Source organism: Seriola dumerili, unplaced genomic scaffold, assembly GCF_002260705.1.
Source record: "Seriola dumerili isolate Sdu_G_001 unplaced genomic scaffold, Sdu_1.0 BDQW01000097.1, whole genome shotgun sequence".
Lineage (NCBI taxonomy): Eukaryota > Metazoa > Chordata > Actinopteri > Carangiformes > Carangidae > Seriola > Seriola dumerili.
In genome coordinates this window covers 1,226,494-1,245,989 of record NW_019174352.1, presented here as the reverse complement: position 1 = coordinate 1,245,989, position 19,496 = coordinate 1,226,494, and the positions used below count along the sequence as shown (strand labels likewise).

At 40.7% G+C, this 19,496-nt stretch overlaps 1 protein-coding gene across 1 annotated transcript in view; it reads left to right on the top strand.

Annotated features, from left to right (window-relative positions):
- LOC111222511 (spondin-1-like) overlaps positions 1 to 19,496 on the top strand; it is an 81,385-nt gene that overhangs the window by 26,050 nt on the left and 35,839 nt on the right. The window contains exons 4-6 of the mRNA XM_022746268.1: positions 1,266 to 1,339; positions 2,344 to 2,466; positions 2,904 to 3,052. Coding sequence (XP_022601989.1) covers positions 1,266 to 1,339; positions 2,344 to 2,466; positions 2,904 to 3,052 — 346 coding nt within the window. The remainder of the gene's footprint in view (positions 1 to 1,265; positions 1,340 to 2,343; positions 2,467 to 2,903; positions 3,053 to 19,496) is intronic.

Genomic DNA, 19,496 nt, shown 5'->3' with positions numbered 1-19,496 from the left:
CCAGTGTTCATCCTGTCAACTTCCTGTCTGTACGAATGGTCCAGGACCAGACATGCCACTCAGACGTGCACGATCTAAAGCTTGTGCGGATCTTTTTTTTTCTTTTTTTTTTTGCTGCACTGCATCACATCACAGTAGCCGACATGTGTCAGAACCAAGCATTGTACAGGCAGTTTAATGTTTTGAAGTTATGTCAGAATGTAAATAAAAAAGATATGATGTAAAATGATTTACTCTAGTTCTGTGGATTACAGCATTTCAGTGAATATTTCTAGGCTTAATAGACATTATGCATTCATGAGCTTGGGTCCCTGTGGCACACTAATTTTCAGTTTCGGGTCCTTAGTTAAAAAAGAAAAGAAAAAAAAGAATCCCTTTCTATCAGCCACATTGGTGTAAACTGCTCGGTGTCTATGTGTTTTTGTGTATTAAAAGCTAAAAATCACATAATCCTCTAGTTCTGTAGCAAGATTTAAATCATCCAACATCTTATGACAGTGAAAGGAAAGTGTTTTATCTCAGAGAAATGTTGCCGCAAACCTACAGAAATATTCAAAGGGAACGTAAACGTATCGGGAGTGTATGCAACTCTTTTGCAATGGAATGTAAAACTGCTGCAAATCCTATTTCTAAGTGTTGAAAGGCCAACAGACCTCATTGTATCTGTGACATTTTTTGTCACCCAGGATTTCCATAAAAAAGGTGCCTTGCATAAAGCTTGACAGCTTTAAATGTGCGATATGAGGAATGCAGTTCCTTTAGACTGAAGGGGGATGTGAATGGCTCTGTTAAAACAACTTATTTTCATTGGGACAGTTTCATTTTCAGTCAATATTAACTCATAAGTCAGAATCTGGCTCTGTCCACGACGTCCACAGCCTGTGTGAAGAGAAATCTATTTTCTTGCTTTCCGACTGTAATTCCAGCTCTCTCTTCCTCACGTCCGTGGGCATGATTGCTCTGTTAAATCTCACATTGCAGCGATGTGATTGTGTTGTGATGTTTGGAGAGTGCAGCGCTGTTTCTGTGAAAAGATGTGTACTCTGTGCCCATTATGAAACCTCAGGGTACCCATTACCTTCCCCTCTCACTGAGGATTACATAGATCAGATGCTGGGAAAAAAAACACTACAGTGTTATTCATCTAATGCCCCTTTTTGCACCCCTTTTACTATCCCACTTTCTCTCCATTTTTCCTTCTCTCACCTCTCAGTTTTTCTCTTCCTCTCCCTCTCTCACGTCTCCCTCTCTCTTTGTGTTTTCAGGGCCAGTATTGTCCAGAAGAAAATCATCTATTTCCAGGAAGAGGGCTCTCTCACCATTCGGCTTTGTGAGAAAGGTAATGACAGCTGCCCGTCATCTCTACCTCTCCCTTGTCGGCTGCTCATCTTTTCATCCCCTACCACTCATCATGGTGCCATTATCCCTTGTTTTATCTGTCGTTTTTTTGTTTTTTCTCTCTCCCCCTTTCGGAGCAGAACAGCTCCCAGTCTTTTATACCGTGTTAAAAAAAATATAAAGCCAGCAGAGGCAGCAGGGAAAACTGTGAGGACAGTGATTTATAGATCTCATGGGAGTCTGCGTGGAATTTAAATATTCCTTTGTATGTCACCACAGAGCAGCGCCATAGCTTTTATGTTACCTGTCATTTCACTGCAGAGAAAAAATGGCGAGCCAGTTTTGGAAATCTGTCAGCACCCCAAACAAACACTAAACCCTTGTGAGACAGTGAGGAGACAGGACTCTCTTAGCTCTGATGCACACGTTTATTGTGCAATAAAAATCAGAGTCTGAACAAATGGTCTCTCAAACTTTATCTCAGGGGAATTTCACTTTCATGAAATCTTCCCGTCCTCAAGAAAATCTAATTTTCCAGGCTATTATGCAAGCCAATCAAGCCACACCGTTTCAATTTGCTGACATAAGTTAGGTGTCTTTGGTGTTTGACTCATCCCGCTATAACTTAGATGTCAAGTGAGGATTTCTTCCGAATAATTTGGCAAGTCATAAATATTCAAGTACTCCCCTTGACCTATCTTTGCAAAACATTGGTCCAGTGCAATATCTGAATATTTATGAATCTCTGTCAAGGCTAATGTGTTATTTAAATACCAGTTTATTCCATGGATGTAATTTTGTGACATTCTCCCTGTTCAAATTGTAGTCATTCATCTGGTAATTTATGCAGGTGTGCTTTTGTGTTAAAGCTTACACACCGACTTGTCTCTGTTTGTCTGTTAAATCCTCAGCTGTGTATATTTTATTTGGTTTGAGCATCTCCTCTCTAGCCTTGAAATCTTGACGTAGGGGAGTGTATGTGCATCACGTCCTGTCTCCCTGCAGAGCGTGTGTTTGGTGAAGCTACGGGAGCTCCTGCCTTGGAGTGCTGCGCCTGTGGAACAGCCAAGTACAGACTCACCTTCTACGGCAACTGGTCGGAGAAAGTGCATCCCAAAGACTATCCGAGTGAGTTGGATAGCACGCATGTACACCGTGCACATTAGAGAACGCACTGCAGATCTGCAGGAAAATTCATCATGACTCAAGCTTGTGTTTCTCCAGCGTGGTAGGGGGTTTTGGCTCTTGGGTGGAAAATTACTTAGAAAATGAGACAAAAAAGTATGAGAGAAATGGCACAAAAATTATGATGAGTGTGGATAAGATCAACACAGCTGCACAGCTTTAGAGTCAACTCACTGAAAACAGCTCTTGAAGAAATAGTTTGATATTTTGCTTATTTGCTTTCTTGTCGAGAGTTAGCTCAACCTCTTATTACTTTACTTTATTGATAAATATAACTTTTTTTTTTTTTTATCAATAAATAAATTACTACTACTGTCAGCTAGTGTTCATTTAAGCCACTCAAACTCTTCTTTTTTCTTTCTCCTGCTCCCGTCTTCCAGGACGAGCCAACCACTGGTCGGCTCTGATTGGTGCGTCCCACTCCAGAGGGTACGTGCTGTGGGAGTACGGAGGCTACGCCAGTGAGGGAGTCCGTCAGGTTGCTGAGTTCGGTTCCCCGATAAAGATGGAAGAAGAGATTCGACAGAAGGTAGAATTGACATCAGATGAGGGCTGTGTGGGTCTCTTGTCAGTCCATTTCTGATGTAACGGCACTATGTGTGTGTCTTTCCATTTGTTCTCTGACCCTCATGTTGGACCAAACCTATGTGCTAGTGCCAAGAAATGGGATCTGTACAAGAATATCCAAGAGTCCAAAAAAAAATCCAAGTTCACTCAAACTGCAACACTCGTCAGAGCGAATACAGTGGAGTGCAGATTCACGCTCGCATTTACAACATACTGTGAGGTTAATGACGGGCTGAGGCAACAACAATCTGAAATGACACACACTAAACTAATTTTCCTCTGTCAAAATGGCGGCTGATGAATGTGCAATACAGTGAAATCCCCATTTCCACATCAGACAAAGCATTTACATAGCAACACTGCGCTCACCATCTCATTATGCTGGACTCTGCGTGAATTCAGATTCCTGTGGAAAACATCAGCGCACTTCTGTTGAGTGAACTACGCCTTTAGGGGATCAGATATTTTTGGAAGGCATCCATTGGACAGTACCCCAAGAGGACAGGCCGTTGCGTAAGAATGTGTTGTGTGTGTGTGTGTTTGTGTGAATTGAAACATAGCACAGACAGGGAGGAGAGCATGACTGGACACAGCTGAGAGGTGTGCTCGAGCATACTTGTGTGTGCATGTGTTTGTAGGTGAGTCAAATGCTTGCATGGCTATTTTAACCGGAAACCCGTATCGGGCTGGGTAATGTGAAATGGGAAAGAAATTGGCCGACTGTTCTATGTGTTCTGTGTATCCCTTTAAATGGCAACTTTATACTGCTTCAGCTTGAACGAACCTCCTTTACCTTCACCCTACGCCCACTTACCTTTCCACCCCCTCACAACTAAGTTTAAACAAATGAAAATTAACATATGATTCTTTTCAATTAATTCAAACACAACCTACGTTGCCTTGCTCTGAAATACATTGCACTATAGAATCAACGTTACTCTGTTCATTCGTGGTGCCTCTACTGCCTCACTTGAGGAACTAGCTAACATTTTACAAGAAAGAGAATTTCAGGGTCACAGTGTGAAAAGATATAAGATTTTATCCATATGGACCAGCCCTAATCTACATGATGCATATATGTCGCTCATGAGTGCTGGTTCGACTCGGGCCTCCAGAATACAGCTGTCTCTGTGCATCCTCTTTCTGCCACTCTCTCTCTCTCTCTCTCTCTCTCTCTCTGTGGGTAAAGTAAACTTTGTCCTGGCCATTTGCGGGGGAACAATAGTGTGTTGTTAGTGGGCTGTCAGTGTGGTGTGTGCCTGTCAGTTTAGGTTTGGGCTGTTGTGTGGAGACATTAGAGGCTGACGGACAGCCCTAACTCCTCTCTTGGCTGGCTCTGTCTGTCTCTGGGGCTAATAACTACCCTGACACAATGGAAACTTCAGCCCGTTTCATAGTGGAATGAGATGGCTTGATTGTGTACTGTAGACTGGAATGTTAGCTATTGAGCTGTAGAATGAAACAGCTTGATTGTACACTGTACACTGGAATGTCAGCTATTGAGTTTTTCTTGGACTTTGTAACAGGGAGTCTTCAAACTTTTTCTAATCCATGAATCAAAAAACTTTTGGTGGCCTGCACGGTGTCCCAACCATTAAATGAAAACTACGATTTTCACCTAAAATTGTAGTAGGCTGTATTTTCAATTTGAGGGGCAGTATCGACCCACAAGTACAAAAACAAGTAATATAAAATCATATCTACTAAAATAAATATAAAAATCCATTGTAACACATTACACATACTAATAATGGTTCAGAGTCTTCAACAGATTTACCAGTTACCCAAGAGAATAGGCAAGAATCAATGTGTGAGTAAAATAAGTTATTTTTTGATTAATTGATTAATTGTTTGTAGTCTTCATAGTCCAAGAAATGTCTAAAAATATTGTAGAATTGTAGTTATGTCAGACCAACAGTACAAAATGTTAAATGATATAAATCAGCACATCGTCAGCAAATTATCCCATCTTAGAAGCTGGAACAGGCAATTTTTTAAGAAATTGACTTAAACAATTAATTTTTTTATTAAAACTGATCAACCTACGAATAGTTTTTGCCCTCGAGGACATTCATTGAAATTACTAAACTTTCCTGTGTTGCCCTGATGTGCTGTAATCACTGAACTGATAGAAAAAGTGTGAAAATCAGCCAGCAATTTCCTTTTTTTAAATATAATAGTGTAACAACTATTGTGCATTGTGCAAGGATTGATACCATTCTCACATCTGTGCGTGACATATGAAGCTACAGGTGGTTAGCTTAGCTTATTATAGAGACTGGAAATGCAATGGAAATGCTCTGTCCAAACATAACAAAATCTGCCCAAAAACATCTCTAAAACTCACTAACTAACAAGTTATAGCTCAAAACCAAAGTGTAAAAATGACAGTTTGTGGTTCTCTAGGGATGCAAAATGTTATGTGTGAGTTATAAAGCAAATGAGCGTAAGCAATAAAGTAGTGAAGTATTCCACAGGGAAGCAGATTACAGACAGAGGAGTAAATAGTGGACTACAGCTGGAAAAGTTCTCATTCTTTAGTCTCATGAGAACTTTGAATTTATGTTAAATACTGCAGTTGACAGTCTGACTCCGACACTCTGCCAGATGGGCTGTGAGAGTCAAGTCATCTTCATATCATCATCAGCAGCCAGTCACATAAATGGATCCAAGCTAAGTGTATTCATCAGCACACTGGAGTGACTGATGACACTATATTTTCCTTCAGGTTCATTTCAGTTTTTGTGAGTCCTCATGCACATAAACACACTCCACCTTGTAGATAAAACAGTTTCTGTAGTTGTTGAAAAATATATATATATATATGTTTTTTTTTCCCAAGGTTTTAGATACAAACTAAAGCACACACATACACACACACGCTGTTTTCAATTCTGTGGGGCATCTAAGTTCAGACTGGGTGAACATCGAAGTGGCGGCTGTAAAGGTGGGAAGCCGACATGGGTCAGTAATCCCTGTCTTAGCTGAGAATCCCAACCATCCAGAGGAGCAATCAGCTGTGGTGATGTGTGGACAAAGACTTAAGACCAACCTCTCCAGCCCAGTGCCGACCCACGCTCCCCTAACTAACGCACACAAGACGGGCAGACAGAGACGCAGACAGACAGGCAGGGAAGATGAGACCGGAGAGCTCTAGCTGTGATGATTTGAGTACAAGCCAGAACATCTCTGTCAGAACTTGTGCACTGCAGGAAGACATCATGTTGTTCAGAAAGTCATGAGGCAGCATTTAATAACCAGTCAGAAATTACAGACGTGTTTGTTCTGCAAGCAAATATTTAGAATAGATGTTGACACAACAGCCTGCTCTGTCTTACTAGTGTAAACTTTCTAAATCAAAGTTGAGAATTGCTTCTGCATAGATTACACAATCATGACCTAAATTTAATCTCTCTCCTGCTTGTTTGTTGAAGTTGACCTTGGCCATCATTGGCCCTCCATCAGATGCTCCCTGCTAAGCATGTGAGCACAAAGACTCACTGGACAGGACCTGACATGCATGAGGCTGTGGAAAATATGTGTGATAAAGCTCATTTTGAAAAGCTTCAGGCACATATAAGCTCACACCGCAGCACCAACAACACATTGCTGCACACCAGCTGAGAGTCCTAGCTACTTTCTCAAAATGGGTCTCCCTAAATGCGGGCACCGCTGACTTAACAGCATTCAGCTACAGGTTAAAACGTGCCAAGGTCCTAAAACAATTTTGTCACTTCACTGAAGCTGTCAGACTAAGGTACGCATCCTTTGTAGACAAACAGAGCTGCATGGTGGGAAAATATTCACTCGACTTAACACCAACAAAGTTCTGTATTTTTATCCTAAATCTGTCTCACTTTTTTGCATGACACTACATACCTGCATACAAGTGTTTCAAGGCGGATTTTGCATTTCCTCTTCCCTGCACAGAACTAGTTGTAAATTGCTTTTTTAAACTGTACACTACTATGTACACGTCAGTGATAACAGTGATCATTAGCATTATGAAAGTCTCAGGTTATGAGCAAGTTTTATTGTCAAAAATTTCACCCAAGATTTAAGAGTGCTTAAGACGAGCACAATTTTTGAAAATCAGCAGAGGAACAGATGACAGATGTCGTAGTATTTGGGGACCTAAAAAAACTTTTAAAGCAAAAGCTCAAGCACATCCCAAAATGGGAAGATAGACATGTTTAAAATTTATGAGAAATTAATATAAAAAACATATATAAGCTTATAGAATTTTTATGTTTTTTTTTTAAAGTAAACTTGCATATATGAATTAAAAACATGTTTGCAACATGTTATACCAAATGAAAATTAATCATAGATATTTTTTTATACGTGTACATATACAAACTACTACTACTTACTATTCTACTATATTATATATTTCAGATATGTTATAAACTTATATCTTCATATATCCAGAGGACGTATATATGTGATAATAATATATCCCCTTACAGGTGACATATATGGCAACATCCCTCGATATAGGGACGAATATGTCTACATGTATATGTATATATGTATGAATGGGTTTTAGCTGCTTCCCCCTGTGTCTAATCTCTAAACTAAGCTAAACTAAGCTAAGCTAAGCTAACCAGACAGCGGTTCTGGCTCCATATTTAGCCTACGGTCATGAGAATGGTATCAAATTTCTCATCTAACTTCTCATCTGAAAAAGAAAACGCGCCAGAAGGTTACAACTTCTGTGATTTCTAAATTTTTAATATACACACCACACACACAATCCTTGTAGTCTTCATTAAGTGAGTAAAAGCTGAGTGATTTTGAACTGGAGGTACTGCTGTCAGTAGGGTAAGACACATAAGAACTAAAAGCATCCTTTTAATGTCACTGCTCTCATACTCCAGAAACAAAATTACACGGCACATCTAATTAGTGATTGCTTTGAAATGTCACAAGCAGCTGAGAGTGTGTAACGATCACACAAATAGAGGTGGTAAAATGTGAAGAGCTACTGGCCAAGGAGTAAATCCTCAACCTTTTCAATGCCACAGTGCGCCAAACATGGGACCAAAAAAAAAGAAAAGAAAAAGAAGCTACCTAATTATTGCTCGCTGTGAAATGCCACATGCTCTCTGCCAGGTGTGATCACACTAAGATCAGGCAGCAAAATGTCAAGAGCTGCTGGCCAATGAGCCATTTGTATCAAATCTAAAGAGGAGAAGTGTGATCACACGCCGAGTCAATTACATTTTAATGAAGATAATACAATTCTCCGCCTCCTGAGTGATTCCCACATCCGAAAAAAATCTCAAGGTCTACCGCAGCTGGCTCGCTCCACGGTGCACTCCTGCTCACCTCTAAAAGGATTTGTCAGTTGGGTTCTCCCTCCCTCTGCATGCATTGCTCAGCAGGCGCCTCGGGGCATCGCTTGTCATGCCTACATCTGTTGTGAAAAGCCATGTGACGTGCGATTTCTTTTAGGTGGAAGCTTAACATGTTTTTTAAAAAAAACTGGCTCAGCCCTCCGCACTGTAGGGAGCAGTCAGTAGCTCGCCTTTTCCTTTCAAAGCAGCGAGACAAAAAAAAAAAGAGGCAGGAGTATAAAGACAGGTGGACACACAGGTCCGGATTTTCCCTCCAAACGGCACCGTGAGCCAAAGGCCTGGCTGTATATTGCCCCGGGGCTAGTACCTATCAGGCCTCCTTGGGGAAAGCTGCAGCTGATATGTCCTCTGTACAAAGTGAGACTTCTTTACATTACAAAGTCTCCGTCTGACAAAAAGTTTGACTCTTAGAAATGTGGAATGTGTCACGGTGACGTGCTCTGTGCCTGGAGAGATCAGTCATGGGGAGCGAAGTGCATTTGCAGGTTTCCACTGTTGGTCTGACGCTGCTTCACCTGCACAACCTTCTTCTCCGCAGATGCTGTTCAAGTCATTTCATACTTACTCGCATATTTTTATTAAAGTTTTTTATCGGTGTCCTCTCTCTTTCCTCTTTAAGATTTTTTTGTTGTTGTTGTCTTTTTTTTTTTTTTTTACGCCTTCCTTCTCAGTTGTTGTTTTCTTATGCATAATTCTCTCCCTCTCTTCCTTCCTTTCCTGTCTGTTCCACACTTGCCTCATGGCTCCTTCCTTTCTTTCTAACCAGTCTTACTTCAGTCTGTTTATTTCCTTCCATGGGAATCCATGAATTTGAATGGAAAAAATATATTTTTAGCTACAGGAACCTTTCTTCCATTCTTGTTTCCACAATTCCAGCTGTCTTTCCGTCGCCTGCATATTTCTTTTCCTTACTCCTTTCTTCCATATTTGCATTATTCTTTTTCTTCCATCCATCCTTTATTTCTCTCCTATCACTGCATTTTCTCCAAACACCTCACTGACTAACTGACTGACATCCCTTCATGAACATCCCCCAAAATGCCTTTTTTCTCCTCGTGCTCTTATGAGCGTATCAGTTTCCCTCTTTTCTTGACTGTCTCATTTTTCCGCTATCTTACTCTCTCTCTCTTTCTTTCTCTGTTTTCTCAGTCTTTTTTTATTTTTTATTTTTATTTTTTACAATTTTCTCTCTGTTTTGAAAGGCCTTATTTTAAATAGATTGTCAGAGAAGGGTGAGATGAAGGAGAAAAGACAGGGTGGGAGAAGAGGACCAAGAGAACTATCCTTCACTTTCATCTCTCTGCTCAAAATACCTCACAGGAAATTGCTGCAGACGTGTCACAGATAGACATAAAGGCCAACAGGCAAACACACAGACACACACACACACACACACACACACACACACACACACACACACACACACACACACACACACACAAACCACTCCCTACATCTTTATTGCTCCTCGCAGACGTCCGGATTGCACCATTGAACAGAGGAAGAGCACAAGGTGCACTGAGAGCACTCCAAAGTTTCCCTCCGATTCCTTTCTTATGGCTGACACCTGTCAGATTAAGAGCGAAGGAAGTAATGCTAAGTGATGTACTTTCTCTCTCCGAGTGTATCTCTGTGTGCATGTTCACAAACCGTCACCGCTCTCCGAGATGTTTTGTCAAGCCGTCACAGCATCTCCTCTCTACTGAGAGAAATGTTCTTGTGCTGCTGCTCAGAACGCCTCAGCAGGGAATTTCTCTCCGTCGGTTTGCTAGTTAGCCAGAATCGCTGTTCGACATGCGTGCAGTGAAGGGGAGCAGTATCAGCTCCAGACTCCGCAACTGCTTTTGACTACAGAGAATCTTTATAGTTTTTGTTTTACCTTCAAAACGTCTGCAAACAGTGAAATATATCGTAAATCTGATTCAATTTAGGTGAAACATCATTTAGTTGTTTAGTTTTAACCAAAACTAAAAGTCATTGTATTGTCATGTTTCTTGTTTTTAAAGTTTTGTGTGTCCAGCTTTCTGAAGCTACAGTTGTCGTCTTTGATGTTTACTGTTAGCATACTGACGTTAGCTTTTAGCTAACAGGTAAACAGTTGCTTACACTATTCAAGTTAGCAGACAAGGCAGTGTTTACCTCTTTATATTGGGCTGTAGTTCACACACACACACACACACACACACACACACGGGTCTTTGTAAATATCACTATAAAGAGAAGGTCTAGACTTGCTTTAATTGAAAAGTGTCTTGAGATAACCTCTGTTGTGAATTGACACTTTACAAATAAAAATGGACTTGACTTGACACGATATAATTGGAGCTGCCTGTGGTCTCACTTTAGCTTGAGACAAGCTGCTAACCTACGCATAGTCCAGAAACATAAAACCGTTAACTAGCCTAATTACAATGCTAACACATGCATCCTTTGCTAAAGATACTGTATGTTAACGTTGGCTGAGTTTCATGAATTGTTGTTTGTCCTGCCTACTTTGTTTTTGCGTCTTGTTTAACGCTTTCAGTCTAAACGTGTTATTTTTTAATTCTTCCAAGAATAGTAATGTTAGCTTAAATTACATCGCATGCTTAAATGTTGCTGAAAGACATAATCTATGCCGGAGGATACAATCGAGAGGCGAAGTCATGGCGTCACGTCCGGGCTAGCCTCTGAAAAACAAACATATATTTCCCATATTCTAAGACAAATCTGCATTAACTGTAGCAGTTATTGTAAGATTTTTACTAAGGTAAACAACGAGCACAGGGCATTTAATAAAGACTCTTTGTTGAAAACTGTAATGCATTTCGTCATAAATGACTTTTTATTCTGTTTTTATTTGTCACGGAAAAAAACATTATCAACAAATAGTTTCTGTCATTAACCGAACACACAAACACAGAGATGCACAAACATCCCCGGCAGTTCTCACTTTCAAAAGAAATGAGAAGAAAATAGAAAGGTGGGGGTGGGGGTGGGTGTCAAGCTGCAGTAATACAATGTAGATGAACACACTCACAGGTGGACATAATTACTTGGTGCGACGACATGATAACTGTGTCACATCACATTGTCCCTTTGGGGAACAGGAGGTGGAACCTTGTCAAGGCTTCATAAATAATGACGCACGCCAACAGCGTTTTCTTGATGGAAACATGGGGAATGATTTTATTTTCACTGTGTGCTTGTTATTCATCATATCTTGATACTTATTGGTTGGAGGTGTCTTGATGAATTCACACTGCTGCCTTACATCAGCCTGACACCTTGCACTTCTCTGCCTCCAGGCATCTACGTTTTAATCAGATACATGTCATCTTCGATAAACACTGAATAGAATATATTACCCTTGTAACCCCCACTGCTGCTGTTGTTTCCAACCATAGTTCACATATGTTATTTTGTACAAGTTATGCATTTCACACCCATGCATGTCTGTGCTGTGCATACACTTTATCAGGCCTTGGTGCGATTTGACAGTATTTGTCAAGCTGGTCATATATTAAGTTAATATGAGGGTGTTGTCTGCCACACTATATTTGGACTTCACTTGTCTCCGAGAGCAAGAGGTGGGTGGAAAATGAGAGAGAAAACTCAGACCAGCACTGGTTGTGTGTGTGTGTGTGTGTGTGTGTGTGTGTGTGTGTGTGTGTGTGTTTGTGTTTGTGTTTGTGTTTGTTTGTGTGTGTGTGTTTGTGTCTTTTCCTCTTTGTGTACTTTGTGATTTGTGCACACGTAGGAGTAGTATTATGTAGCGCTATCTTGAGTTCTCGCCGTGATAGAGTGAGAGGTAGTTAAGTCAGGCAGCAGCCGATGACAATGGGACACACACACACACACACACACACACACACACACACAGAGGGTCCTGGGGGGTTTTTGGAAAGCTTTTGGCGGCTGACAGACGGACAGTGTCTCACAACTGACTCTAATTGGCTGAGAGTTTCAGGACGGAGACAACTGGGCGAATGAAGCAGAGGATAAAGACAGTGACAGCTGAGATACATCCTCCCTACCTCCCTAACGTTTATTTCATTTCATTCTCCCTCACACCTCAGCTTTCTAGTACCAATAAACGACTGCATCTCCTTCTAATGTGAAAAAAAACACAAAATCACTCGGGAAAAAAAAAATCTGGTGATCATTGAATGCAGACATTTTGTATTGTAACATTAAAGATATTGTAGAGGTACTAAGGTCTCAAGTCACGAGGCTGCATGACTGCATATGCATTCAATAGAAAGATGCTAGTGGGTGGGAGCAAAAGTGCATTTGGTGTAGGTCGCATACATTTAGGTGAAGACACGTTAGTGCAAGTGCAGAATGTGTCGGTATGAGAGAATAAATATCACTTATCCCAAAGCTGTTAAAGCGCAAACGGCCCTGTTTACCAACATTAGCAGATTTATAGTGTTAACATCAGTAATATTACTCCATTATTTCAGCTTGTTGAGGTTGTGTAGTTTAATTTGTGCTGCGCATGGTTATGATCTAAAAGGGATTTCAGTCCTCTTGTACAAATTAATTACAACTTCTCTGATAGTGTACATGCTGATTACACTAATTACTGCCTGACCCATCACTGATGTGAATTGCGGTGAAGATGTAATACTTGTGTATCATGGTGATGTCTCATGAGATTTTTTTTATTGTTCTATCTGCGATGCAGATCAGTTTGTTAGAGCGAGAGTGGGAACAGGTGTGCGTGATGAGGTCCTCTGAAGCTGTCGAAGAACGGGTGAGGTTGTTATGACGGGGTGAAGTTGTTCCGTAGTAAATTAAATTCTGTTGTAGCTGGTGCGCTCAAGGGGTGGTGGTGATGCGTAAAATATGATGTCAGTGACTGAGAAAACGGAAATTAATGCTGTTTGTTATTGTGTTTTCACTGAACGTCTGGCTCAGCCCATGTGTACATGGTGATGTGGCTGGTTCCTGTTGGGTGACTCTGGGAGGGTAAAATGCCATTCACTGGTCAGTTGTAGGAGAGTGGGTGGCAGCTTGCCATGAAGCTACATGATTTATCTGCTACTGTTTTTGTTCCTTTACCTTTTTTTTTTTTTTTTTTTTTTTTTTTTTTTTTTGAAGCTCCCAGAGTTTATTTTTAATTTTTCACATTTTTTTTGCTGGAGTCAAAGTGCAGCAGAGGTTCGAGCATTCATCTTCAGTTATGTGAAATATTTTCAAATGAACGGAATATATGGGTGGAGTTAAGTAGAGAGATTGGATTTCTCAAGAGCAGGCGTGACTTAGCAAACGCCAAAATAGATATTGAGCTACGGAGCTGCAAGAGGGCTAGCTGTTAGCCTCCACACCTGCGTCATTACACCAGGAGGTTATTCATTTTCACCAGCTGAAAGCTAAACTGCTATGATACTGCTCTGCTACTAGATAATGGTCAAATGCGGTTTTATATAATGGAAGGGGTTAGACATAAAAATATGATAAAGATTTGACACATTGAGTATGTAGGCAAGAAGAGAAATGAAAAATTAACCCAAGGACTCAGGATTTACTAAACTTTTTGTATGTATCTCTGCCTACAGTGCTGCTTTGTTCATCGTCCCCCTCAAAACTGTCCTGAACCACACACAGTGTTTACATCGTTGTTAGCTAGCTACAGCTAATGTCTGGACTATTAGCGGATCGGCTGCTTATACTGAATTATTTTGAACTCATAACACTGAATGTATGAAACTTTTTTTTTTTTTTTTTTTTTACCACAGAGGCACAACAAGACTCGATTATCGTCCTCCTGAGAAAAAATAACCTTTAGCTGGTACTTTAGACTTTCTTTGACAGCTGACAGCTAACGGCTAACAGCTAACAGCTAATAGCTAACATTAGCTTTGTCTGTGTAGCATGTTGTGTCGAGCAGGAAGTGTACAGTAGGTTTTTCAGAGCTTTTTAGATGAAAATGATAAAAATTTTATTAAGGGGGTTTTAGTGAGAATATAAGGACTCAACTCAGGAGTAGAAAATCAAAACCATCTGCTAAGAAAGATTAAAAATGATACTAAGCTGTAGAGTTGGATAATTCTCAATAGGTTCAGAGCTAAAACAGTTCTATGAGAGACATTTATCAAAACTTTCTCTTACTGTTTTTTAAAGACAGACCTGGAAGCAGTAATTATATATATGATGTACTGCCTGAGTATGGGAATTATAGCCATGAGATCTTTGAATGGCGATATCTAAGTCTATCAGCACCATGGGGAAACACTGGGAACTGAGATTTTCCCTTGAAATCTCTCCCTTCATTTTCTTCTCAATAATACACTTGGGGTAAATTACAGGGTTTCATGAATAGATTTGTAATATTCATGGTAAAATGCCTTTAAGGATATAAGAGCTAACATTATGTGGTTTATTTTGTGTCGGCATATTCATAGTGATCATAAGAACTAAACTGGAATTTTGAGTGTTTCCCTTAGCTTCGCTTTTAGCAGCCAGAGTTTAACACTTACAAAGTCCATACTGCATTTGTTTTAGAAACAATATAATATCTTCACATATTAATTTTTTTAAATTTAAAAAAAAAAATATTTTAGCAGTTATAGTCACTGTGAGATTGGCTGATCAGGAAAATGTCATTTCAATTATGTGCTATTTGTTGTTTGTGTGAAAGGAGCGTGAAGGAAGGTTCAAAATAGACAAAATGTTATCACTGCAGTTTTAATTATTATCGAGTGGCCTTACGAGAATAAGACTGAACATAAAAATCGCATGACCATGAGAATTTCTTATAAGGAAAGTATGTTTTCATTTAATTCCTCCCTTTCAACGGCAACATGTTGGCTCCAGTAAATGTGTAGGTGTGTTATTAGGTTGACATTGATGACAGCAAGCTGCACTCTCCTGAATGTAGCTTCTCTCTCAAGAAGAAAGATTTCCCAACAATATTTGGCCTTTATTCTTCTGTTGGTCATTATACAAACAGGAGAACGTCATTGCTGTGGTACAGCCATTAATGTTGTCTGCTGCTGATGATGTTTGTGTCGTGGTTCTCAGAAAAGGGGCTCAAGAGCACGACTCAGGAGGCAGATGTTAAAAGAAAAGAGATAAAGAGTCTTTACTAGAAAACTAAAAAAACACAAGGATACAAAGAACCAAGCAGGTCAACAAAGTACAAGGGGTCGGGCTGAGGCAAAATCCAAGGTCAAAAGCACGAAGAGCAGAGCGCTGGAAAGCTAAGGCACATGACACAAAGACAAGAAACGGACTGGTAGGCCTTCGCTAATGAGGGAATGGAGAACAGGTCAGCAGGTGCGTGGGGAGGAGGAGCAGCTCAGGTGATTCTTACTGGCGGGAAAGTGGCAGGGTCTGAAATGAGAGCAGAATCAGAAAATGAATGCAAAAAAACAGTTGGATGGAATGAATGAAAGGATGCCATCGGTTACTGCAACAGCACAGAGCGAATGTGACGCGCAGGGGGAGGGAGGTGAGGAGGGGAATGTTGTTTGAAGTGCAGTGGAATAAAAAAAAAAAGGGGGAAGAATTAGTTTCAGTTTTATAGAGCCATCTTAATGAATGATAGCTGGAGTCATAGAGATTGCAAGTCTGAATGAGACTCTAGAAAGCTTTTTCTTGCTCTTGAAGAATAAATAAAGTTGTTTTTCGCACAGAAAATTGAAAAAATTGATTTGCTGTAGGTGATGAGTGAGCTGCCCACAGCAAGCTGTAGAAAGTCAGGGGTTTTTATTCTGTGTAGTAGATTAAACACAGAACGATACGTGGTGTTCATCTACACTGTTCGAAGGGACTATGTGTAGTTTTGCACGTGACGGCACAGCTGTGTTTATTATTTAAATCTGCGGACGCCGCGACAAGATCAGTCAGGATCTAACAGAAGATAATGTTCCACGTTTTTCTAAATATCAGATTAGAAAGCTGTTACTCCACAGTAAACTCATCCCGACTAACACAGCTGTCGTCAAGATGAGGCCTGGGCTCCATCAAATCTGTCAGGACGTTTCTGTTAAAAGCAAAAGTTCAGACTCGAGAGTTGTGAGAGAGAAACCCGCTCATATAAGACCTGACCTGACTCACAGGTGCAGATGTGCCGCTGGACAGTGAAGGCAAAAGGACGCACAATGGCAAGACGCAAATAAATGATAAGTATAGATAAAAAAGCACTGATAACACGGGCCGAGGAGGCAGACACTCCCTCAGTGATTTCAGTAGATTGTTCAGGAGATTAACTTGTTTCTCCCTCTGCTCAGATCCAACTCAGTGGCTCAGGTGCACACTCACAACTCTCATCAGGATTTATTATTAACTGACCTTATGCATTTTTCTAATCACTTAATAGCAAATCTCCAAACCCTCACTAATGCGTTTAAAGATGGAAGGACTGGAAATCATTTTTGGTTCTTTCCTCTTCCATAGATAAGGACTCGTGCGTTTGACTGTTTTCACATACGCAGAGAAGGAAAAGAGCAGCACAGTCTAAATTAATTTGCCTGTAACGTAATTGCTTGTTCTATAACCAGCCTCTGCAATATTCCAGCAGCTGCTGCTCCAACATGCATCAGCTGCCTGTTAATTCTACCATAATGGAGGCATGTATAGAGTTTTTTTTTTTTTTTGAACTTTGGAACTTCATATTTGGTCGTTCAGGGAGATTTATTTTCTCTCTGTCACAGACCTCAGCCAGTGTCCCTGCTGCTTTTTAAAGAGGATGAGAGCTCCTCTCATGTGATCGGTCATTATGAAACTCACCCCGACTTCACCTGCCGGTTCTGTACTCCTCCAAAAATAATGCTCTGTTAGCCCAAATTGAATCCTGGTGTCTGGGATGTTTCTGCCTCCAGAAGAAGGGGACAAATCCAAACTTGAAAAGTGAAATGCAAACTGTCACGAACAGCAGCGAGCAGCTGGTCTCGCCAACATGAGATATTTCTTTCCTTTATCCTCCTTATGTACAAAGCAGCGCGCATCAGCCAGGTTGGCAAACATTCATGTGCAGCGTATGGATATCACCACTCAGGGTTTTTTGGGTGCTGAAATTCAAACTTGCTAGTTATCAGTTTTCCTTTACTGCCATGTAAAGCCTCCGACATGAAAAGTTGTCAGTAAAGCTTTAAAATACTTTCAGTGCAGAATCCTGAGACGACCTCAGACACATTTATTTATTTTAGGCAGATTACTGTGTTGTCCAGTTTTTTAGCAGGGGACTAACAGGGTTTACAACTCCGTTATATTCTGGTGTTAAACAGGATGATGACATCTCTCATGCCTCTGTCTATCTTTCATGTTGTGCTCAAAGACTTGAGCTTCCCTTCACTTTGTAGCGGAGCTCAATGCTCACAAGTTGTATCACGTCCTCTTTACAGTGGAGATGACTGCTGCCTCTAAAGTGACTTTTATTCCATAATTTCCCCCTATTTTTAATTCCTTAATGACATGTGGCGAAATGCTGTCTGTCGAATCATCTGCTGTCAAATATTATAATGTTGTCTTTGACTACATGTGATCTGACTGGTCTTATGAGTGTGTTTTTTTTTTTTAAAGGCCACAGTGTAATTCTGTCTCTAAAGAGAATGTGATAGCAGAGCTAAACGGATAAACCAGTATAAGTGATGAATCAGATTAATAAAATTGTGGTTGTAATAACTCTCGCCCAGTCATAAATGTTTAATAAGGTATTTCAAAATGCACCGCGCTGACAGAAAGTGGCGTCAAGAATGGATCGTTTTTACTCGGGGCTAAAGATCCCCTGTCAGCAAATCAATGGGGGAGATTGAAGCTGTAGCGAGACAGTTTGTTTGGCTGGCTGGCACCGCGGGGCCTGTCTTGTCCTTGGCATGTCTTACTTTGTTTTATTTCTTTGGTCATTTTACTTCTCTGTCAGGATTTCCTTTTTCCTGCTTTGGAGGGAAGGGTGGTAAGAGGATCTTGCCTAAGCCCGACTGAAAAGGGAAAAAGTTGAAGACGAGACAGAAGCAGAACAAAGGACACTGAATTTTAGAGAAGTTGCCAGCTTGATAATGAAGTGAGCACAATCCTGCTTGACAGGAGTATAAACCTAAAGCGGAGCTTTCTCCTAATTCCCAAAGGACACTGACTGGACACAAGGCTTCGTTTTCACTGGCATATCCCTCTCATTTTTCAAAAGCATTGTTTTGTCTCTTTTACAATTTCTGCTTGATTTACTTGGTTTATTTCTTTATGTCTTCTTCTAGTCCAGCTTTCATTACCAAGATGTATTAATCTGAGTTTCTTAAAGGTGAATACACCTATCTGGATCCTCTTTCAATTACACAGCATGGAGGTGTCTTCAGACTGAAGGGTTAGGGTTAGTAAGTTAATGAACTTAGCTAATTAGTTAGTTAAGTAATCTTAATTGGTATATTGGTATAGAATCAGATTGCTCTGCCTCTTTGTGCCGGTCAGATACTGGATTCATTCATCTCGGAGCGATGCAGATTCTGTCTCGGTCGTGGAGCAGTAGAGCAGTTTACCTGTGCAAGGATACTGCACCATCCAGTCTACATGTGTGACCACGACCACGACCATGACCATTACAGGTGGATGATCTGCCCAACAGATCATATGACGAGCTTTATTTTGAAAGTCCTGACTGGATTCGTGTCTCTTTGACGCTTCCTCCAAATGTTTGTCTGTGTCTGTGTCTGTGTTATGACCCGGCCTCAGGCGGCCACAACACAAGGGAGACACACCATAGTTAATATAGGCAGTTAATAAAGGGAATCTGTAGTAACCAGATCAAGCTGCCAAATTAAATGTTAACAGCTCAATACAATCACACAGCTCACAATCAATAAAGTCAGCAGTGTGTGGTGTGCATAAGTGAGGGTGTGAGTACGGGCGCATAACTAAACATCAAGACTGACATGAACTGAGGCAACAAAACCAAACCCAAAATGTGGTGAGCCTGCAGCGAGGAGGAGAGAGAGAGAGAGAGAGAGAGAGAGAGAGAGAGAGAGAGAGGCTAAGAGAGACCGAGAGAAAGAGAGAGAGGGTAAGAGGGAGAGAGAGAGAAAGAGAGAGAGAGGGTAAGAGAGAGAGAGAAAGAGAGAGAGAGGG